The 20,044-nt window shown below is 43.0% G+C and overlaps 1 protein-coding gene across 9 annotated transcripts in view; it reads right to left on the reverse strand.

Moving 5' to 3' along the window:
* Window positions 1–2,618: 2,618 nt before the first annotated feature.
* Window positions 2,619–20,044, reverse strand: part of ZNF827 (zinc finger protein 827) — a 176,947-nt gene continuing 159,521 nt past the window's right edge. For 2 of the 9 annotated variants that reach the window (XM_030917795.1, XM_030917786.1), the window contains 4 exons: window positions 19,651–19,817; window positions 10,547–10,738; window positions 9,992–10,169; window positions 2,619–6,591 (listed from right to left, as the gene is read on the reverse strand). In XM_030917795.1, coding sequence (XP_030773655.1) covers window positions 5,772–6,591; window positions 9,992–10,169; window positions 10,547–10,738; window positions 19,651–19,817 — 1,357 coding nt within the window. In that variant the 3' untranslated portion in view covers window positions 2,619–5,771. Of the gene's footprint in view, window positions 8,459–9,978; window positions 10,170–10,546; window positions 10,739–19,650; window positions 19,818–20,044 lie in introns of all 9 variants that reach the window. The other 7 variants (XM_030917808.1, XM_030917810.1, XM_030917805.1 and 4 more) reach the window with 7 other exon arrangements.

Below are 20,044 nucleotides of genomic sequence, written 5' to 3' on the forward strand. Positions count from 1 at the left end.
TATTTTTAGTCATTTTTCACTGAGCCTGTTGTGGCTTGAAAATGTTGAGGTGCCATTTTTGCTGTAACTGCCTTACAACGATTCTGCCTTGCAACCGTCTCTCTTTCAAAAGGCTGACTTTTTCTTGTTTACAGCAAGTTGTAGAATCGTAGTTGATTATATGTTATATGAGAGTAGGAAGGGGCCTTAGGGATCATTCAGTTCAGCGGTTCTTTTCAGAAGATGCTTAATGGTATGTCATAATCACACCCCTAGCTCGTGTCTGAGCCAGGTTTGTAACTCAGGTAGTCTGACTCCAAATAATCCAAATTTTCTCACTATACAGGGTAAAAAACCACCTGTAGGGAATTGTGTAAGGGGAAATGATTTTGAAGTGTGAATTGAAGTAGATTCTCTGCTCCAGGTTTAGAATTCTACTGAAAACCAAGAACTAATGAACTAATACTTAGCTGTGCGAGAAAGGAATTCCAGGGGGATACAGCAATTGGTTTTGCTTTTCCCTTTTGCACCTCCTATTAATGTGAGCAGGATCTGCATTTTCCTGTTTTACAGATTCAACTACAAAGAAAGAATTATGAACAGAAGCTCTACTACTTCATAAAGAAGAAGAGGCCTTGATTAATAAATAACCTGACACCCTTCAGATGTTGCACAGGGAAAAACAGAGTGCCCCAATTTCTGGGAGTCACTGTACTTCACTTACCCTGGGGCCCGTTTTACAGGCATTTGCCTGCTTAGTTAATTGTAGTTATTCCCAAAATAAACCCCATTTTGTGTGGGACTCTTCTATTCTGAGGGAATGATGTAAGCAAGAATATTGGCTGGAGTATCTTGAGTATCTGTGATGGATGGCTCCTCAGAATGAATCCTAAATCTCCAAGAGACCCCTTTTATCTTGTGATTTTGCTCACAGGTTCTAAGCTGCTGCTGGGAAGGGTTCCAGTTCTATATTCTCTGTCTTCTGGAAGCACCGATGAAATCACTCAGCTGCTATCCGCTTCCATCTCTCACTAAGCACCTCTTGGCTCTCCTTCGTCCCCACAGACTGAAAGCATGGAGGTGACTAATGAGATGTGTCTTCCCCTTCAAATTGTTCACAAGTCCCACATGACCTTTGGCAGGCAGGGGTTCTACTGTGGTGCTTCTGACTGCGGATAAGGGAAAATACGTGCTCACCACGGCTTGCAAAATTTTTCCTTGCTCCCGTGACCAGTGCGGCAGCTCTGTTAAATGGTCAGGCACAGTTTGTTGCTGGCTCCCAAACAATCCATCAGCACTGGACACATTATAGAAAACATGGCTTTGAGTCTTAGCTTAAACTATATTTATGTAGCATGACAGTAGGAGAAATATCTAATTGTGCTTGGATTACAATTCGAACAAAGGCCTCATGACTGGCTTGCAGATGCCGGGGTCCACACACCATTTTCCAGAGAAGTCAAGATGGGAGAGGGTGTGATCTGTTCTGTCACGAACAGTTCTGTTTCCAGACCATTTCTCAAAGTCACTGAAGGCCCATTTCTGGGGAAATGATTACTAAACTGATGATTATTTTCTTTGTATTGCTGGCTATTCTCAACTTCAGGGAAAATGTAAGGTAGCTGTGGAGTTTAAGGAAAAAAAAAGTGTACACAAAATGAGAAGCCACATCTGCCTGTAGCACTAGCAAAAATCAAAGAAGTCTGGCTTATTTCAACACCGGCCACCTCAAAACAAAATTAGTATTTGAATCAAATTAACGTATTTGACTCAATCACCTAAAAAATAGCTGTTGGATGAAAAAATAAAAGAGAAAATAGTGTCTAATTAGTGACTGGCCATTTTCAAAGTGGCTTCTCCTACATTATCTCATTTTTTAAAAAGTAAATTTGATCTTTTTAAATGTTAGAGTGAAGTGGTTCACAATTGCTTGAAATAAGCAAAGGACATTATATTTATAAGCATGCAAATTACAAACCAGGCAAAACAGTCTCTTCTGCTGCTTTATATATTTTTGTCAACCATCATAGATTCATGGAAAGGTCTCAAATAGATAGAACAAAATGGATTTTAAAAAATTGTTTGAACTGAGCGTGTTTTTCATTTCTTTCTCTCTGTCTTTGCTCTCAGTTTCTTTCTCTGGAACCTTCTCTTGAATGGTGAACTATTATTACTTGCATTTGGATAGATTATTATTTAGTTTGCAAAACATACAATTTTTCCACTCATTAAAATCTCATAGTTGCCCAACTTCATTAAGATAAATGGAATTATTCATCTGTTTTCCCCCCTTTGGCTATGGGGTCAATGAAATGATGTTAAGCAGGAGAGGATAGGGTTGGCAAACACTTTCAAATGTCACTAAGTAATTTCAGGAAGGAGCTGGCCTGCCACTGTCCTGAATGATGGATATGCTCTCAACCTTAATGGCCACTAAAGATGTACATAATAACAGTTTGCATTATAACCATCACTGTTCAACACTTGAATTTTGTGACAGTTAAAACCAGGAGTAGACACTTCTGAAATCTGATTAAAATACACTGAGAAGTAAAAAACGAAACAAAGCAAGACAAACAAAACCCTGACACTAACAAGCAGTCAAAGATGGCAAACCAAAAAAGAAAAAGAAACAAGAGTATAGCCAACTTTTTTTTTTAATTAGAGTATATTATACTTTCAAACTGGATACACTAGAAATTGGCAATGCAACATAAGATGCAAAGGAATATACCAGTTACTGTCAAAATGACCCTGTACAGCCTTGTAATGCAAAAAGCTTTATACAATACAAATTTTCAGTAATGTACACAAACCTTGACAGTATGATCATCTGAACATAATATGAAGAGTTAAAAAAAGGATAGAAGAAAGAAAGTGCTGAGAACCCTAACTGCATTACTATATGGAAAAATAAGCTAGTTTTCACTGAAGAATGCATAGTGACAACAATTGAAGTTAGTTGGTAGGTGAATTTCTCAAAGATGTTAGTGTTTTACACGGAAAGGATATCTATGGAATACATCCTTCCCTGAGTATCAAACTGCAAACCAAATTCAGGGGTACATATTTTCTAGGGTGGAGTCTGAAAAATGCTGTAGATTTTTTTTCTTTATTAATAACAATAATAATATAAAAAGTCAAACAAACTCCAAACACACCTTTTCTCACTCAGAAAACTTTTATAATTTACCAGAAAGATTGATGACTCTTTCCAAAGTGCTAAAAAAGTTGCCCAATTATATTAAGCATGACTAAGTCATTCAAATACAAGTTCAGTGGCAAGCAGTGAAATGCATGGCATTTGAGCAGTAAACGTCTCCTTCTTTCACCCCCTCTTGTTCTTGAAAGTTTCAATCCTAAGACCTCCTATTGCACAAGTGGCATGCTGTAAAACCTATAGTCTGAATTGTCAGGGCCACCCTTTCAGGTTTTTAACCTGCTGGTGCTTGAGTGTGATTCACCTTTTCTACCAGCCTCTGTGGGATCACTTTAGCCCTCTTTCCCGTCATCACTGAACTTGTAATTTTGAAAACACATTATTAGCCAAGTGGCACATTCTCCATTATATGGGGATAAAGACATGACTTGAAAACAAAACAACCCAACCCACCCATAAGCCCAGTATTCTTGGAGTGTATTGTCCATAACTATCTATAGTGTCTTTTATTGAGACATTGACGTGGCGAGGTTGAACATCGTTTCAAACCTGGCCAAGAGCAAAGGTCTCTGCCGGAGAATGACTGAGGGTTTGGGAGCTTCCCGCTCTAGCTGGTTTGGCCTCCCTGTCCCTGTGGGCATCTCCTTAGTGTAAACAGATTTGCCAGGGCACCAAGCAGACTCCCCATCCATGGCGGGATGACTGGCAAAGGGAGGTGTAGCATACCTGCTGGGTGTGGGGAAGAGGGGCTGGCATGGAGGGGACTGAGGAGACCATGGTGTGGACAGACAGTACAGTCTTCTGGCTTCCTGTAGAACTGTACTAATTTCCAGGGAGCTTTCAGCAAAGCAAACTGACTAGAGGAAGAACATTAGGGATGCTTTTATTTTCCCCTGGTGAAACAGATTTTTAAAAACCCCAACTCTTCGGATAACACATGATGGAAAACAGCAACACAGTAAGAAAGTGTTCCTCCTGTACACCAGTTCTCCAATAGATAAATTAAATATATAAACTTTTATATTCCAAACTTCCCATTATTATACAAAGAACATTTCTTCCTGCTCTTTCAGCCTGTTTCATACTGGAAATTCTGTTGTTTTAAAAATACAAGCAATGAACATATTCAGCCAAAGATTTTTTCCTTTTTTCTTTTTAAATCACCCATTACTTTTTAAGATGAGCAAAGGTCTTTACAACCAACCCACACCTGCTTCCTGCTGCAATAAAGTGCTGCACATAAATTGCCATTTTAATGACCACAAAATAAGAGCTTTTAAATAAGTATAAAGTTAGCCTCCTAGCAGGTTACATCTACCAGGCGTTAACAAAATGGAATACAGAATTACTAATAACATGGAGGATACCGCGATATAGCCAGAAGACCGGCAAAACGCAATGGAAACTTGTCAGGGGCATAAACTGAACCATAGGACTAAACAGCACCTTTTTGTTGCGTCATTATATGTCAAAGAGGTTGTGGCTAAATCTTCAAACATACAGTCTACTCATTCCATAAAAAAGGTACATTTTCTTCCTTTTATTTTACTTTTTTCAGATGAGAAACAAAAACTAGTGCAAGACCACAGCACTGTGCAAAACTGCCGTTTCTTTTTTTTAGTCTGAGCATTTATACCCAGAATTTATCCAAACCCCTTTTAATCTCCTTGGCTGGATTTATCAACCATAAATTTTTTTCACTCATACATTTCTTTTTCCTGCAAACAAATGGTAACCACTGAATTAATACATCATATATATATATATAATCTGCCCTTAAAAAATGAGCACTGTGTGTGTGCACCGTACACATTTGTCTATGTGTGGGCACACACACAAAACACACTTAAGTTCTGTGATGTTCGCTGCAGTGCTGCGAGATATTTCTTCCAGATCAGTCACTTGATTCCTCGCCTCTTTGTCACCAGAGAAGATCTGAGTACAAGGTCTCCAGCGCTCTGGTGGAAATCTCCAGCAGCACTGTAGATGTCTACCATTCCTTCATCGACTAAGCACCAGGCCCTACCACTCTGTAGCCATCAAAGAGAGAGGGAAAGGTGATGAAGGAGCACAGGGAGAGACTGTCGTGGATGAACAACCCAGGAGGGAAAAGAACGTTCATCGCTGTTAAAGAAGCCAGTACAAAGAATGTGCAATAGAAATGTCATGGCACTCGACACACGGCTTTCTCTTTCAGAATCCACAAACGCCCACACACCGCATTCACCCAACAGAAAACCAAATGCACCAGTATATAAGCTTACAAGTGCTGATTGCTATTAAGGACACTCTCTTTAGGGTTTAACAAGACAAGATTCCTTTCAGAGAAAAGTACGGAGAAGGGCTGAGAGTGGGAGTGGGTGGCTGGGGAGGCATGCCTCTGAAGGTAGAAGTATGCAGTAGGTCACCTCTCTGAAGATTGGATAAAGCAGCTTTCAGGTCAATGCAATAGGTATACACACAGAGCCAATTCTCTATTCCTTACTAAAGATATACAGTACACATGTTTCAGACCCATGGGGGTCTGTAGGTTTTGCAGCAACATACACCTGCTGGGGTTGTGTTTAAGTTTTGTGGTTTTTTTTTTTTTTGTCTTTTGTCTCTTTGTTTTTGGTACAGAACATGGCTGCCCTCAGACAGTCTCTGCTCTTTCTCTCAGTCCGAGATAGGCGAGGAAGGAGTGTTTGGGTGAGGGGATGCTGGGAGGCGCAGTCTGAGGTCGGGGAGGGTGGAATGTGAGATCCAAGTGGTTCTTGGGGTATAACATTGTCAAGGGAATGAGATGGGCAAAATCTGAGTTCCGGTACTTGTCAAAGCGCAAAGGGGAGCCGTTGAAGGCCAAAGCCTTGAGTGCCAGATTGGGCTCTGAGCTGCTGCCGTGGGCTGCTGACAGGGCCACGGTCTGCAGAGCCTGGGAAGCGGACATAACCGACAGGGGAGACAGGAGATTCCGGGAGCTCCCGACCACCAGGAGCGGGGCCCCCGGGCCGGCCGGTTCCTTGGGGGCTGGACACAGGCCCTTCTTGTCCTCCTCGGGGCAGTCCCCACTCTGGTGCTTCTTGACGTGGCGGCTGAAGACGAAAGGGTGTGTGGTCTTGAACAGGCACTCTTCGCAGCTGAAGGTCTGGCGTGGGGCGTGCTTCAGCTTCTTGTGCAGGTTGAGATTGTCCTTGCGCTTGCAGCTGTAGCTGCACTGGTCACAGTGGAAGGGCCGCTCCCCGGTGTGGACGCGCACGTGCTCGATGAGCTTGTTGGCGGTCTTGGACAGGTAGCCGCACTGGTCGCACTTGTAGTGGTTGCCCAGGCGGTGCTCCCGGGTGTGCGTCTCCAGCTCCAGCTGGTTGGCCTTCACCGTCTGGCAGATCCGGCACTTGTACTCCATCTTGTAGTGGGTCTTGAGGTGGCACTCCATGGCAGCGGGGCGGTTGGTGGAATAAATGCAGAATGGGCACCTGCCGGGGGAAGCAACGCAAGGCAGGTTCAGCCGGGGAGGTTCGGAGGCAGCCGCGCTTCTCCCCGCCTCACCAGCCTTCCCTCACACCACCCCGCAGTGTCTGAGGCCTGACCTGCCCAGCCCAGCCCAGCCCAGCCCTTGCCGCCTCTCAGGGGTGGAAAGGCCCTTTTTGGCTCTCCCTGCTGACAGAGCAGTCCCCGCTGGCAAGCAGCTCTGGCGAGGTCCGCTCAGCCTATTCTGGGTCTCCCGGCCGATACAGGCAAGGCCAGCCCTCACCAAGGGGAGCAGATAAAGTGCCAGGAATCAATTTGCTGGTGCTCCCCTCCAGCCCCCGCCCGGCCCCTCGGAGCCCTCCCCACTCCCGACCAGACAGCGCAGAGGTCTAAACCTCCTGACCTCCCCTCTAGATGGGAGCAACACAAAGAATCGACTTTTCATGCACCACACCAAGCACACGCAGAAAGGCTAAGAGGTTTTAAAGAACAGCTTATAGGGGGAGCGCTACCTCCAGCAAACAGAAAGTCACAGGGGTCAGAATCGTGCTTATTAAGGGGTTGTTAGGATGAGAAGGCCTGTGTGTGTATCTCTGTGTGAGTGTGTGCATATCTATGTACTCGTAAAACATATCTCCCTGCAGGACTGGCTCTTTGTCAGGAAAGGAAGCTGAGGACTATGGCAGGGGCATGGGAGGAGAAGGAAGCCCACCCAACGGCCCATCTGCTAATGAGGAAGGGAGGAGGGAGGGAGACAACTGCTATCTGGAGCTCAAAGACATTATTTATACATGATTATGCTGGAGACAGGATAATAATCCAACTGGATTGGAAATTCTCAGAGGGCAGGACCGTATCTTACATTTCCTCTGCATTCTCTGCAGTGCTTGGTAGAGTATTCAGCACATGGTAAGCACTCAGGACATACTGGTTCATTATTTGAGTGGTCTCTACAGGCAATTTAGGTAGATTCTGGAAGGGCGGATGCTGGTCCCAGCTCCATCACCTTGTCAGGCTGGAGCTGGATACCCTAGCCTGGGCTCTCTGTGGCTCAGTTTCTCCATCCTTTGCAGTGAGGCTATGCTACCACCAACCCTCCTGGCTGTCCAGAGGGGCCACGAGGAGTGGTGAGGCCATGTTAACAAACTCTGCTGAGCTTCTCTTTTAGAAGCTGCCAGGCTGGAGTCAGTGGCTTATATGAGAACTGTAGCGTGTTTGCTCTCTTTCCACAAAGAATGCAAATGCAAAAGTGGCTGCCTCAGCTCTTGCTTGGCTCCTGCAGGGCAGGGCCCAGGAGTGGACTGTCCTCGGAGGGTCTGGAGAGGTGTTCAGCAGAGCCCAACACAACCAAGTGCACCGTGCACGGCCTCCTCAGCGCCAAGCTCGCCGTTAGCCTTTGAACCTCAGCTCACAGAAGAGTGCACACGAGAGAAATATAAAGCCCATTCCCAGGTCAGGTGCACACACAACCCCTACGCCAAGCTGGGCCTTACCTAGAGGAGTCTGAAACTCACCACTGTCCTGAGCTACGGCAAAAGAAAAATAATAGTATAATCTTATTTGATCTGCATTATGAACAGGATATAGAGTACAAGCAGTTCCATCACAGAAAAGCAATTTAGACATCAGCAGTCTGTTTCATTTTAAGGACATTTCTGTGACCCACAGCTCAATCTTTCTTTCACTGCTCAGGCAAAGTGCTAAGGGTTTTCCGTGCTCCCGTTATTTTCTTAAAGACACTCTCTCAGGCAAATTAATTCTCTGATATGGCAAAGGAAACAAAACAAAACAAAACAAAGACTCACTGTATAGCCAGAAGGCATTATCAATTTTTTCAAAGTATTCTTCTACTTGGTCATCCTAGAACATAAACTATTACACAGGGGACGGTTAGCACCGCACGGGAAGTGTCTGTACCAGCAAAAGCATCAGAGTTCACTGTGCATTCTCCCCAATGGCTTCAGAGGCTTGGGACTTTGGAGGTCCCTGAGGAAAGGCGAACTGGCAAAGCCACAACTGGCAGGGGCTGCAACGTTCATGGGTGTGATTGGGCTACTGGGAAGGGCAGTGAGCACTGGTCCAACCATAGAAAAACATGGTTCTGGTGTTTCTTTTTAAAATGAGAGCACACAAATATTTATAAAGGGACAGTGGGAACGAACCAAATCAAATCCCCAAATAAGCTCTCGCTAGGCATTTCCCATCTACTGGTTTCCTTGAATTAGAATCACCCCCTCCCCAATCCCTTCTGCCCTCCCCTCCCCCTCCCTTCGAAGCACCCCCACGAGTGAAACAAAATGGAGTTCAATGGTAGGTCCTGTTGTTCCCTGATTCTCCTGTGGGGGGGTTTCTGAGGAGGCAGGAGCCTGGGGGGACCCAGCCCGCACTGCCCCCAACACTCCACTCCCAGGGTCCTTTCCATCTCTCCCTTCCTCAGCCATCTGGGGAGTCATGCCACCTCTCTGGTGGGTTGTGAGTTTCAATGATGAACATGTTTTAAAACAAAAGGTTTTTTTCCCCCTCGTGTTAAGTAAATGTAATTTTTCATTCAACATGATCGTTTAGCTGAGAATTAGTAATTATGCCTTGAAAACTGTGTCTTTCTGTGTCCTCCTACCTGTGCTGCTTTCTCTTTACCAGACCCTAAGTGCCTTGTGAACAGGGACTCTGATTTCACTGTGCAGATTAGGTAGTACTAGGACATACATTTTTTGAGGGTGGAAATGGTGTTTTATTCCTGTGTGCCCGTTAGCACCTATTATCAAGCCAGACACACAGTATGTTTGATATTAATAGATTGGTTTCACTTGAGACCAAAGAGCCTCTTGAAAATACTGGTTAAAGATGATGCTCGTTGTCTAGATCTTGGGAAGAAGACATCAGGATGTTTGCAGGAGGACCATGAAGCACATGATCTTTGCATGAAAAATGTTGCCTCCTGCCTGTTCAAACTGTCCAATTTTGGAGGATGGGGTGGCTGTAATGCTTACTTAAAGGATATGTAGCAAGCCATCGGAGAAACAGAGATGGTGAGTCTCGGTGACAATATGATTTATGCTTGGGGACACTAAGCCCTGAGTCCATCAAAATTAAGTCTGAACAAAACTCAGGCAGTGTAGGAGGAGTCTATTCTTGCATGCTGGGTTGTTCCAACGTGTCTTTTTTCTTGCTCTGAATCCCAGGATATTTGCAAAATGGATTCTTCTACTGACATCTGTTGACACCCTAGGGGGACAGGGCTAATTCAATCCAGCTAAAGGCAGCAGGGGTTCCTGACTAACTCCCCTCATACCAAGCTTCCCTTCTCCATGACTCCCAAAACCTTCACGGGAAGGGACAGGGTAGGGAAGGGGAAAGGGTATTGAATAACAACGCAGTAAAAGGTTCTGTACTTGCTTTCCTTACTTGAGCCCACCGGTGGGGACAGTGTGGCATTTCTTATGCTCCAGCAGCTGTTCGGGGGTCTTCATGAACTTATGGCACACATCACACTCAAACATCCGGGTGATGAGGTGTATCTGCAGATGACGCTCAAACATGTTCTTCGTCTTGCAGACAAAGTTGCAAAAAACGCATTCGAACCCTGCAAGGACCGAAGCTGGGTATAGAGGTGCCCAGGGCAGCGGGGAGAGGAGGGCAGGAGTGGAGCCAAGCTCCGCCTTTCTCCCACCTCCTCAGACGCCTGACAACTATACCCTTCCAGGCATTGTTCCCCATATCTCCGTGCTAAAAGGAGTTAAATGTACAAACATTGGAGTCAATGTCACCCTCCCCATCCTTCCACCCCATATTCGAATGCAAATTAAGCCAAAAGAAATGCAAACTTTAGGTGAGGCCCAGTATACTGCATCCTGGGCCTATTATCAGTTTCTGACATTGCTCCTGTCCAGGGCTTATTCTCAAGAATGGGTCATCCTGGGTGCAGAGGGTTAAGCAGGCTCACACCCACCTCCTCCTTACCTTTCTCTGGTTTTTCCTCACTGTTCAGTGAGGGCTGGCTCCCAGGCATGACAGAGATGACCAGCAGGTTGTTCCCACCCTTGTTTTTCTGGGAGCCATCTGAATCATCTTTGCTGTTGGCTGAATCACTCAGGGCTGAGAGGGAGGATGAAGAGGGGCTATTTGATTCACTGGGGGTCTTCCTGTCTTCCCCTAAAAAATAAGCAAATAACCCAGTCTGTTACTGAGATGAAAATCCTTAGAATGATAGCAACTGAGGGTGACGAGTTGAGTCTCACGTATGCATCATCATTCTGGGAGCAAAGACTCATGTCCCCAGCTCCCCCACCACTGAGGGATCCCAGGCCCTAAGGTACCTACCCCCTTTGTGGTACTGGGGGGGGAAAGCAGGCATTCATTTGTTTGAGAAGTGTTTATTAAGATCTTACATGAATTAAAATAAAATGACAGTAATAGCTAAGATGTAGTGAACATGTTACCGCTTTCCAGGAACTGTGTTATACTTTAAATTACCTCCTTTTGTTTTTTCAAAAATCCTATGTGGCACAACGGTTATCCGCCCCATTTTACGATGAGGGAATGGAGTCACAGAAAGGTTAATCTGGCCTAGATCATATGGCTGGGAAGTGCTGGAGAAGAGGTTTGAGTTGGTCTGACTCCAGGGTCCATGCTTTTCATCAGTACACTGGACCCTCTCCCTCAAAGCCAGATACAAACAAGTCAGCAGGCCATTAAAATCTAGTGTCAGAAGACCTCTGCTTCTACTCAAGAGAGAGTGTCAGGGACTGGGTTTACCATTACTACTAACAACTGAAAAAAAATCAGACAAAATATACCAAATGCTAGTTTTCATATCACTGGATGTTAGGCAGTGAAGAAAAGTGGTCCCTGAGAGACAGGAAACAAAAGAGGTGAGCCATATGACTGATCAGTTTCCTGCCTTGAGACTCTCCAGGCTTCAGTGCAGAGAGGAGGAACCAGGTGGAACCTGACAGACGCCCTGAGTGGAGGAGACAGAGCTGAGGGTCTGACTAGACTTTGCAAGACGGAGTATCAGAGGGGAAGGGCAGCACAAAATCAACTCCAGAGACACAGAGAGGGTCCCCCTTGAGTATTCAGCAAAGTATGGATCAGAGCATGGGGATGAAGAAACTACCCATAGTTGGAGGGGGAAAAGCCACCTAAAAGACTTAGAGAATAGTGCCTGGCACTCAGAGAGGGCTAGAAATAATGCCTGTTTTTACTAGTCAGATTGGAAAAACATGTAATTTACAGGGCATTAGGTGGAAAACTAAGAAAGGTCTCTTAGTAGTGGGTTAAACCTAGATAAATCACTGCCTAGTGATCTAGACCTGCCAAAGAATCATGAAAGCAAGACCCCAAAGGAACGAGGTTTCCAGGTAGCTAGCTGCATCTTAAAACAAAGGTCAAGAATATGTAGAGGAATACAAAATATTAAGCACCCAGCATGGTAAAAACCACAATGTCTGCATCCAAAGGTGATCAGATGTGCAAAAAGATAAACACAATTCAAATTGAGAATTATCAACCAATCATAGGTGACCCAGAACAGACACAGTTGTTAGACTTTGCAGACAAGGACATTAAAACAGTGGTGACTGTATTTCGTATGTTCAAGAAGTTAAGCAGAGACATGGGCGATATTACAAAGATCTAAATAAAATTTCTACTGATGAAAACTGCAGTGTCTGTTGCCAGCAGTAATCCCATTAGACATGGCAGAGGAAAAGATGAGTAAACCTGAAGATAATAGCTGCAGAAACTATCTGAAATGAAACAGAGAAAGGAATTCCCCCAAATGAAAAGAGCAACAGTGAACTGAGGGATGCCTTTGGGAAGCTTAAAATAAGTTTAATTGGAATCCCTGGTGGGGTGGGGAGGGCGGAGATTTGAAACGGCCAAAATTTTCCAAATTTGAGGAAAATTATAAACCCATAGATTCAAGAAGCTCAATGAACCTGAAGCATAAGAAATACGAAGAAACCTATACAAAGGAACATCATAAATTGCTCAAAACCAGTGCTAAAGAACAAAATCCTAAAAGTAGTCAGAGGAAAAAAGATATGTGCAAAGGAACAAAAACAAGGACGACAGTGGATTTCTCACTGGAAACTATGCAAGTAAGAAGACTGTAAAGCAACATCTCTAAAGTACTGAAAGATACACTGCCAACCTAAAATCTTATACCCAGTAAAAATATATTTCAAAAATGAAGGCAAGAAACAAAAGCTCACATTAAAACAAATGAAGGAATTCATCACCAGCAGACCTGAATTACAAGAAATGTTCAAAGCCCAGGCAGAAGAAAATGAAATCAGATATAAAACTGATCTACACAAATGAATGAAGAGGCTGGAAATAATAAACACATGGATAAATTCATAATTTTAAAATTATTGAAATATCTTTAAAAGATAAAAGTAACATTGTTTAAACAAAAATAAGTGTTTTATAGGGTTTATAAAACATTTTTTAAGTAAACATATGACAATAGCATAAAGGCTAGGAGGAGAGAAATGGAAGTCTACTAGTGTGAGGTTCTTCTACAACATATGAAGTGGTTTAATCAATTAACTGAAGTTCTACTGTGATAAATTAAGATGTACTTTTTTTTGGAGACAGGGTCTCACTCTGTTGCTCAAGCAACGTACAGTAAAGTGATCTCAGCTCACTGCAACTTCCACCTCCCGGGTTCAAGCAGTTCTCCTGCCTCAGCCTCCCAAGTAGCTGGGATTACAGGTGTGCGCCATCATGCCTGGCTAGTTCTTGTATTTTCAGAAGAGACAGGGTTTCACCATGTTGGCCAAGCTGGTCTTGAACGCCTGACCTCAAATGATCTGCCCACTTTGGCCTCCCAAAGTACTGGGATTACAAGCATGAGCCACCGCACCCGGCCTAAAGATGTACATTATAAACCCAAGTAACTGGAGTGCTAGACTTTGTTCCTGGTTCAAGAGACTTGAGAATGTTAAGATGTCGATTATCCACAAAATGATTTACAGATTCAACGTGACCCCATAGTTGTAGGTTAAGGGAGAAAATATAAGGAAACTATTCTTCAGTTCCCTTCAAATCAGTTAATTAAGCAATCTAGTGACTGTAAATGTTAGAACCTAACTTCCTTTATTAGGAGATTAAAAAATAAGTCCAGCCTGGCCAACATGGTGAAACCCCATCTCTACTAAAAATACAAAAAATTAGCCAAGTGTGGTGGCATAGGCCTGTAATCCCAGCTACCTGGGAGGCTGAGGCAGGAGAATCACTTGAACCCGTGCAGGCAGAGGTTACGGTGAGTGGAGATGGCACCATTGTACTCCAGCCTGGGTGACAGAGCAAAACTCTGTCTCAAAAAAAAAAAAATATATATATATATATATATATATATATGTATATATATATACACACACACACACACATATCTATGTGTATATATATACACACACACATATATATACACACACACTTCTAGAGTGTAAAATTATTGGTGTCATGTTTACTTTTATTCTATTTTCAAAATTTTCTAGAGTGACCATATTTTTTAAAGTTTTTAAAAAGAGAAAGGAAGAAATATGTATCCATTTACAATGTTTTCAAATCCTGTTCCTGTCAGAACTGCACTTAGGGTCCAGGGCAGATAACTCTTACTTCATTTCACAATTTTAAAAATCTTGCTCCTATTAGAACTGCAAGTATGTGACCTCAGTCACTGATCATGAGGAACAATGGCATATGACTTTAGACTACAGACTCCTCTCTTGGTACAAGAAAGCTGTGTGAAAACTAGTACCATTATTGCCAGTTGCTTATCTTATATATTTAGCCAGCTTAGTTACATTTTCTAGATAGAACATTTTCAGTGGAGACCCTGAACCCCTGATATTACAACTCCATCTTCTAATATTGGCCTGTTGCAAGTGATTCTTTTAAATTCGTTTTTAGAATTAAAACATATTAATTTTAACTACCATCTCTAAACATAGATTCAAGTACCCTTAGGCTTAAGGCACAGGCAGAAATACCTAAATTAATAAATTTATAAAGATACAATGTGCTGTGCCAGCCACTCTGTGATGCAGCCCAGCCTGCTCAATGTGTAATCCCTAGTCCAAACAGCCTCCCGTTTCTGTCCTCATCTTGTTTTGCTATGTCTGTGGAAAGAGTCATGGTGCCCTTGCCAGCCAAGTCCAAGGCTAACTGTGACCCAAGTGATCATTTACCTTCTTCAGCATCACAAAGATCTTGGTGAAGGACACCTGTGCACAGGTGATGCAACTTCACACACTAGGACAACTAGCTGAAGAGAACTTAAAACACAAAACAAAAACCCTAAATATTGCACAATTTAAAACATCACAAATTAGGAAATTGAAACCGTAAAAAAAATTACCAATCATCTTGCTGCCTCAATACAGGCACTGTTACATTTTAGAGCACTTCTTTTCATTCTTAAAAAAGTAAGCACTTCTACTTTTAAGTTGTTTCCATTAAGGTTAAGAATAAAGACTGTAGATCCAGGCTGGGTGCAGGGGCTCATGCCTGTAATCCCAGCACTTTGGGAGGCTGAGGCAGGTGAATTGCCTGAGGCCAGGAGTTTGAGACCAGCCTGGCCAAATGGCAAAACCCCATCTCTACTAAAAATACCAAAAAACAAGCTGGGTGTGGTGGCCCCTGCCTGTGATCCCAGCTACTCAGGATGCTGAGACACAAAAATTGCTTGAATGTGAGAGGTGGAGGTTGAAGTGAGCCAAGGTCACGCCACTTTACTCCAGCCTCGGCAACAGAGTGAGACCCTGGCTCAAAATAAGTAAATAAATAATAAAAATAAAAAATAGATCAGAATATGTGAGTTTGAATCTCGCCTCTACCACTTAGTAGCTGTATTATTTTGAACAAGATACTTAACTTTGTGCCTCAATTATCTCATCTATAAAATGGGGATAATATCAGCACTTGCCTCATATGGTTGTCATGATAATTAAATAGGTTTTTATATGTAAATCACTAAGAACAATGTCTGGATCATGGTAAGCATTATAGAAAATATTATTATTCTATTATAAAACATACATAACAAAATGTAATAATAATGATAACTAATACTTTGTATTTTCCCATGCTATTTTAGATATTTGTACATAGTCGGCTCTCAAAAAATTCATGAAAATGTTTGTATTGTTTTACATGATTGTATTATATCCATGGAAGGGATCAGTCTACTTAAATAGTTCCTTAAAATGAAACTTAAAGTTAAAATTAATATTTCACTGATTGAATATTTTCCCACGAATAAATTCCCAGAGATGGGATTACTGGGTCACAGGGCATTACATTTTAAGCCTCTTGGTATATACAGCTTAATTAGCTTCCAAGAAGTTTCACCACTCTGCAGGGCAACAGCAATGTGAGTACCAGCATCATCCCAGCAACAGTGAGTATTAATACCAAATGTTCTCCTAACTTAACAGGTGGAATATAAGCCTCGAGTTTTAGCTGGACTGCCAGTGAGGTTGTATGTGTTTCCTTATGTAAGTGGTTAGCTTTTATTCCCTTCATTGTGAATTGACTGTTCATGTCCTCATATCCTTTGCTAATTCTTCAATTAGAGGCCTAAAGGTTTTCTTAACAGTTTATAGGAATATTCCATGTGGTAAATATATTAACCTTTTGTCATTTTTGTAAACATACTTTTTCAGACCCAGGTTTTGGTTTTGCTTCTCTTTTTCTGTTATTTTTTGCAAACTGAGGAAATGTTTATGTGTCAAATCTCTTGATTGTTTTCATTTGTGCTTTATTTTATCACTTAAGCTTTTACAAATCCTTCTCGCTCTGTAAGCTTGATAAATATTCTATTTTCTTCAGGCTTTTCTAGGGCTGACTTGTTAATAGGGATCCTGTAAGTTATCTGGAATTTATTTTGGTGTCAATGTGAGGTGAGGTATTGATGGCTGTATTTTCCAAATAGCCATTTAGATTCCTCAATGCCATTTATTGCAACATTTAGAAATTGCAGCAAAATTTGCATTGAAGAAGTCACAAGCACCAGAGGGGATATTTTCCCCTTGTTGATATTCTCTGCAGGGACAGGACAACAGATGGTGGGAGAAAGGTGAGGAGGGGTCACTATGCGGAAACGCCTAATGAGAGGACAGTTCCTTAGGTACCCCCTTAACATCCCACTCACAGGCATGCCTGGAGTAGCAGAAACCCATTAGAAAATGTGAGAAAGCATGGGTTCTATAGGAGACTAAACAAAATGTGTGCTGTTGATTAGAGCTCATCCTGGAGATCACAACTTCACTTAAGTAACAAGATAGCGTGGCAGATTTTCTAAGGTACTGAAATAATAGGTGACTTTTCCTAAGACAGGAAAATCAAATTAGAGAACAAGGCTCATAGAATTAGAGAATCTTAGGCCTAAGGGCATCTCCTGCACATCTGAAAATATAGGGAACAGATGGAGGCCCAGATAAGTTAACTGAGGTCCTACATTCACAGTACTACTGATGGTACTATAGGGTCTAGGACCTGGATCTAGAATTCAGTGTGTGCTTTCCTCCATGCCAAGTAACTGCCACATAGATTACAGAAATAAGTCACTAGGACTCTAACGTTCAAGCAACGGCCGTGTCTGAGTAGTTTTCTTACTTAGCATGCACAAATGTGCATAGATGAGCTTGCACACAAATATATTCATTCACTGAAGGAACACTGATTCCCCACTTGTACTGTAGGGCCTGTTCCAGGTGCTGAGATACAGCAGTGAGTTAGACAAGCTCCCTGTTCTCGGGAATACATACTGCTATATATGTCATATAACATATATATTGCTTTTTATGTTATATAGCGTATATATTGCTTCATATCATAACTTTGTAATAATCCAACTTACTAAATTACAAATTTAGATTGATCTATTTTGGGTCAAACCCAAACACCTCAAAACTATATTAAAAATAGGAAACCCTTGCTGTAAGACCATTAGCTTATAACAGGGATCAGCAAACTACAGTCCTTGGGCTCAAATGAGCCTCCTGTTTTTAGAAATAAAGTTTTATTGGAACATGACCACGCCTGCTCATTTGCATATTCTCTAGGACTACTTTCAAGTTTCAACAGCCGAGTTGAGTACTAGTGACAGAAACTGTATGACCTGAAAGCCTAAAATATTTACTATTTGCCCCTTTGAAAAAAGCTTGCAGGGCCCTGGTTTATAAACTAGGTTTTAATCTTATTCTTAGAGCAGCAGCAGCAGCATTAAAGGCTCCTACTGAATTAAAAAAGAAACTTCTTTAATGCACTTCACTCTTGGGTTACTGTACTAACAAACAAGATATTCTTTCCTGCTAGACAATGAGCCCTGAGCCCTGCTACATCAGAGAGAACAAGATCTTTGCTTCATTCCCTGTGGTAATTATGAGGTATGTGTTTGCACTGGTTAGTTGTGAAGTTTCCACTCATGACAATTAAGCGATGACAAGTCCAGCTTCTTCCTAGTCATTTGGTTTCTATGGTTTCTGTATGGTGGTATGGGCGTGGAGGGGGCTTTGGAGTAGGATGGGAGGGAGGAAGGTTTTCAGCTGGGTTCAGGTATACTTTGGGGTAAAGAGGGTTAGAATGAAGGTTAACAGAAAGGAGAAAAAAAAGATTATCTGAAAAGCCAGTGGTAATGGAAAAGAGTTTGGCCTTTTCCTCCATTAGCCACTCCAGAAATGCTGAATTTAATTTGTCTTCAACATGGGTTTCCCAGCTCACCTGCTGCCCACAGGCTAATGTGGTTACAGTCAGACAACTGACTATAAAAATGGCACCTTCTCACTCAGCATAACAGCTCTCTGCAGACCTCCAAGTCATAGCTGCTCAATTTACTGACAAAAACAAGCTTTTATTACTGTTGGCACCACTGAGCCAAAGTGGCCAGAGAAGCATAGAGAGATCCTTCTCTGCCGTGTACATCGTCAGCACAACTGTCAGGGAAATTCCCCTTCCCGAATCCTTCAAGTGCTGATGAAGTGAGGGGCTGATCCAACACCCAGGGCTGGCAATCAGCAACATCAGCTCTTAATTTGTAAGCCCTGCAAATGCAGGGGAGCTCCTCCTCATTCTCACTTAATGACTCCTTGCTGGTATCATTTGTAACCATCACTTGTGAGCGTATAATTGCATGGTGAAGTCAGAATGTTAACATCAATAAATGGACGAAGTTAAGCAGAATGGCAAGAAGCTTAAATAACAGGCGAGCACTGGTGAAGCCTTGGCCATGGCCTAGACAGTGATGGGTTTGTTTCAGGAGAATCTGGTTTTCTTTGGCTGTGAACGCACATGCCATGCGTCATTAAGGAGAGCGTCAGGGGTGCAGTTTCACTGAAGAGGAACGGAGCCTACAGAAGTAGGTGTGCAGTGCCCTGGCACGGGAAAACAGAAAGGTTCAAAGCTCTGCCAAATGTTTCTCGGGGCTGTCAGAACAGCAATGATACAGAGAGCAAGCTCTGGAATGAAAACTGTTCTGGGCTGAGTTTCAGTAGTCACTGAAACTAGTGACTGCAGCAACCCCTAGTTGCTGACCTTGGATGGAATACCCCACCTCCGTTAAGCCTGTTTCTTCACCTGTACTGTACAGTGTGATAACAGTAGTATTCGCTTAGAGGGTTGCTATGGGCTTAAATGAGAGCCAGTGTCCAAAGGCGTAAGACTGGGGCATTGCAAGACTGTCACATATGGTGATGAAGAAGAGGATCAGGATGCGCAACAAGCAAAGAGCTCAGCACCTCTCAACTACATCTGAACTTGGGAGTCTTTCAGAGCAGTGAGGCACAAGGCCTGCCAGGAAACAGTATTACGACTACAGGGAAATGTGGCTCTCATGCCTTGGGAAAGTCCTTCCTTCCATGGAAGGAAAGGGCAATGTCTCAGGGTGGTGGGGATGCTTCGGCCAGGTGGCAGCTGCTCTGGGGTGCAGGGGATGGAGGAGGATGGAGGAGGCAGCTGCTCTGGGGTGCAGGGGATGGAGGAGGATGGAGGAGGCAGCTGCTCTGGGGTGCAGGGGATGGAGGAGGAGTGTGAGAAGGACAGACAGGAATGGTCACCTGTGTGCTTGGTGCCAATGTGAGTCTTTATCTCTGCTTCCTCCATGGTGACGAAGTCGCAAGCAGTGCAGCAGATTGAAAACATCCACTGCTCCTTGTCCACGTGGAGTGACATGTGGCTGACAAACTGGACATTGAGCTCTGTCTCAAATCCACACACGTGACAACTACATGAAAGGGTAAAAGAAAAGAGGGGGAGAGAAAAGGGTGACACATACTTCTAAATGTGGGCTGTCCATTTATACACAGTACACTCAAGAAAACTGGAAGTTGAAACACATTTGTCTTTCCACCAAAAGATTTTGCATTAGAAAATTCTTCTGCTTTCTGGGATGCCTCTAAAGTAGTCACTGTGCCAAACAGACTAAGGCCCAGCATCATGTAACAATCACAT

The sequence above is a fragment of the Rhinopithecus roxellana genome, chromosome 2 (assembly GCF_007565055.1).
Source record: "Rhinopithecus roxellana isolate Shanxi Qingling chromosome 2, ASM756505v1, whole genome shotgun sequence".
Classification (NCBI taxonomy): domain Eukaryota; kingdom Metazoa; phylum Chordata; class Mammalia; order Primates; family Cercopithecidae; genus Rhinopithecus; species Rhinopithecus roxellana.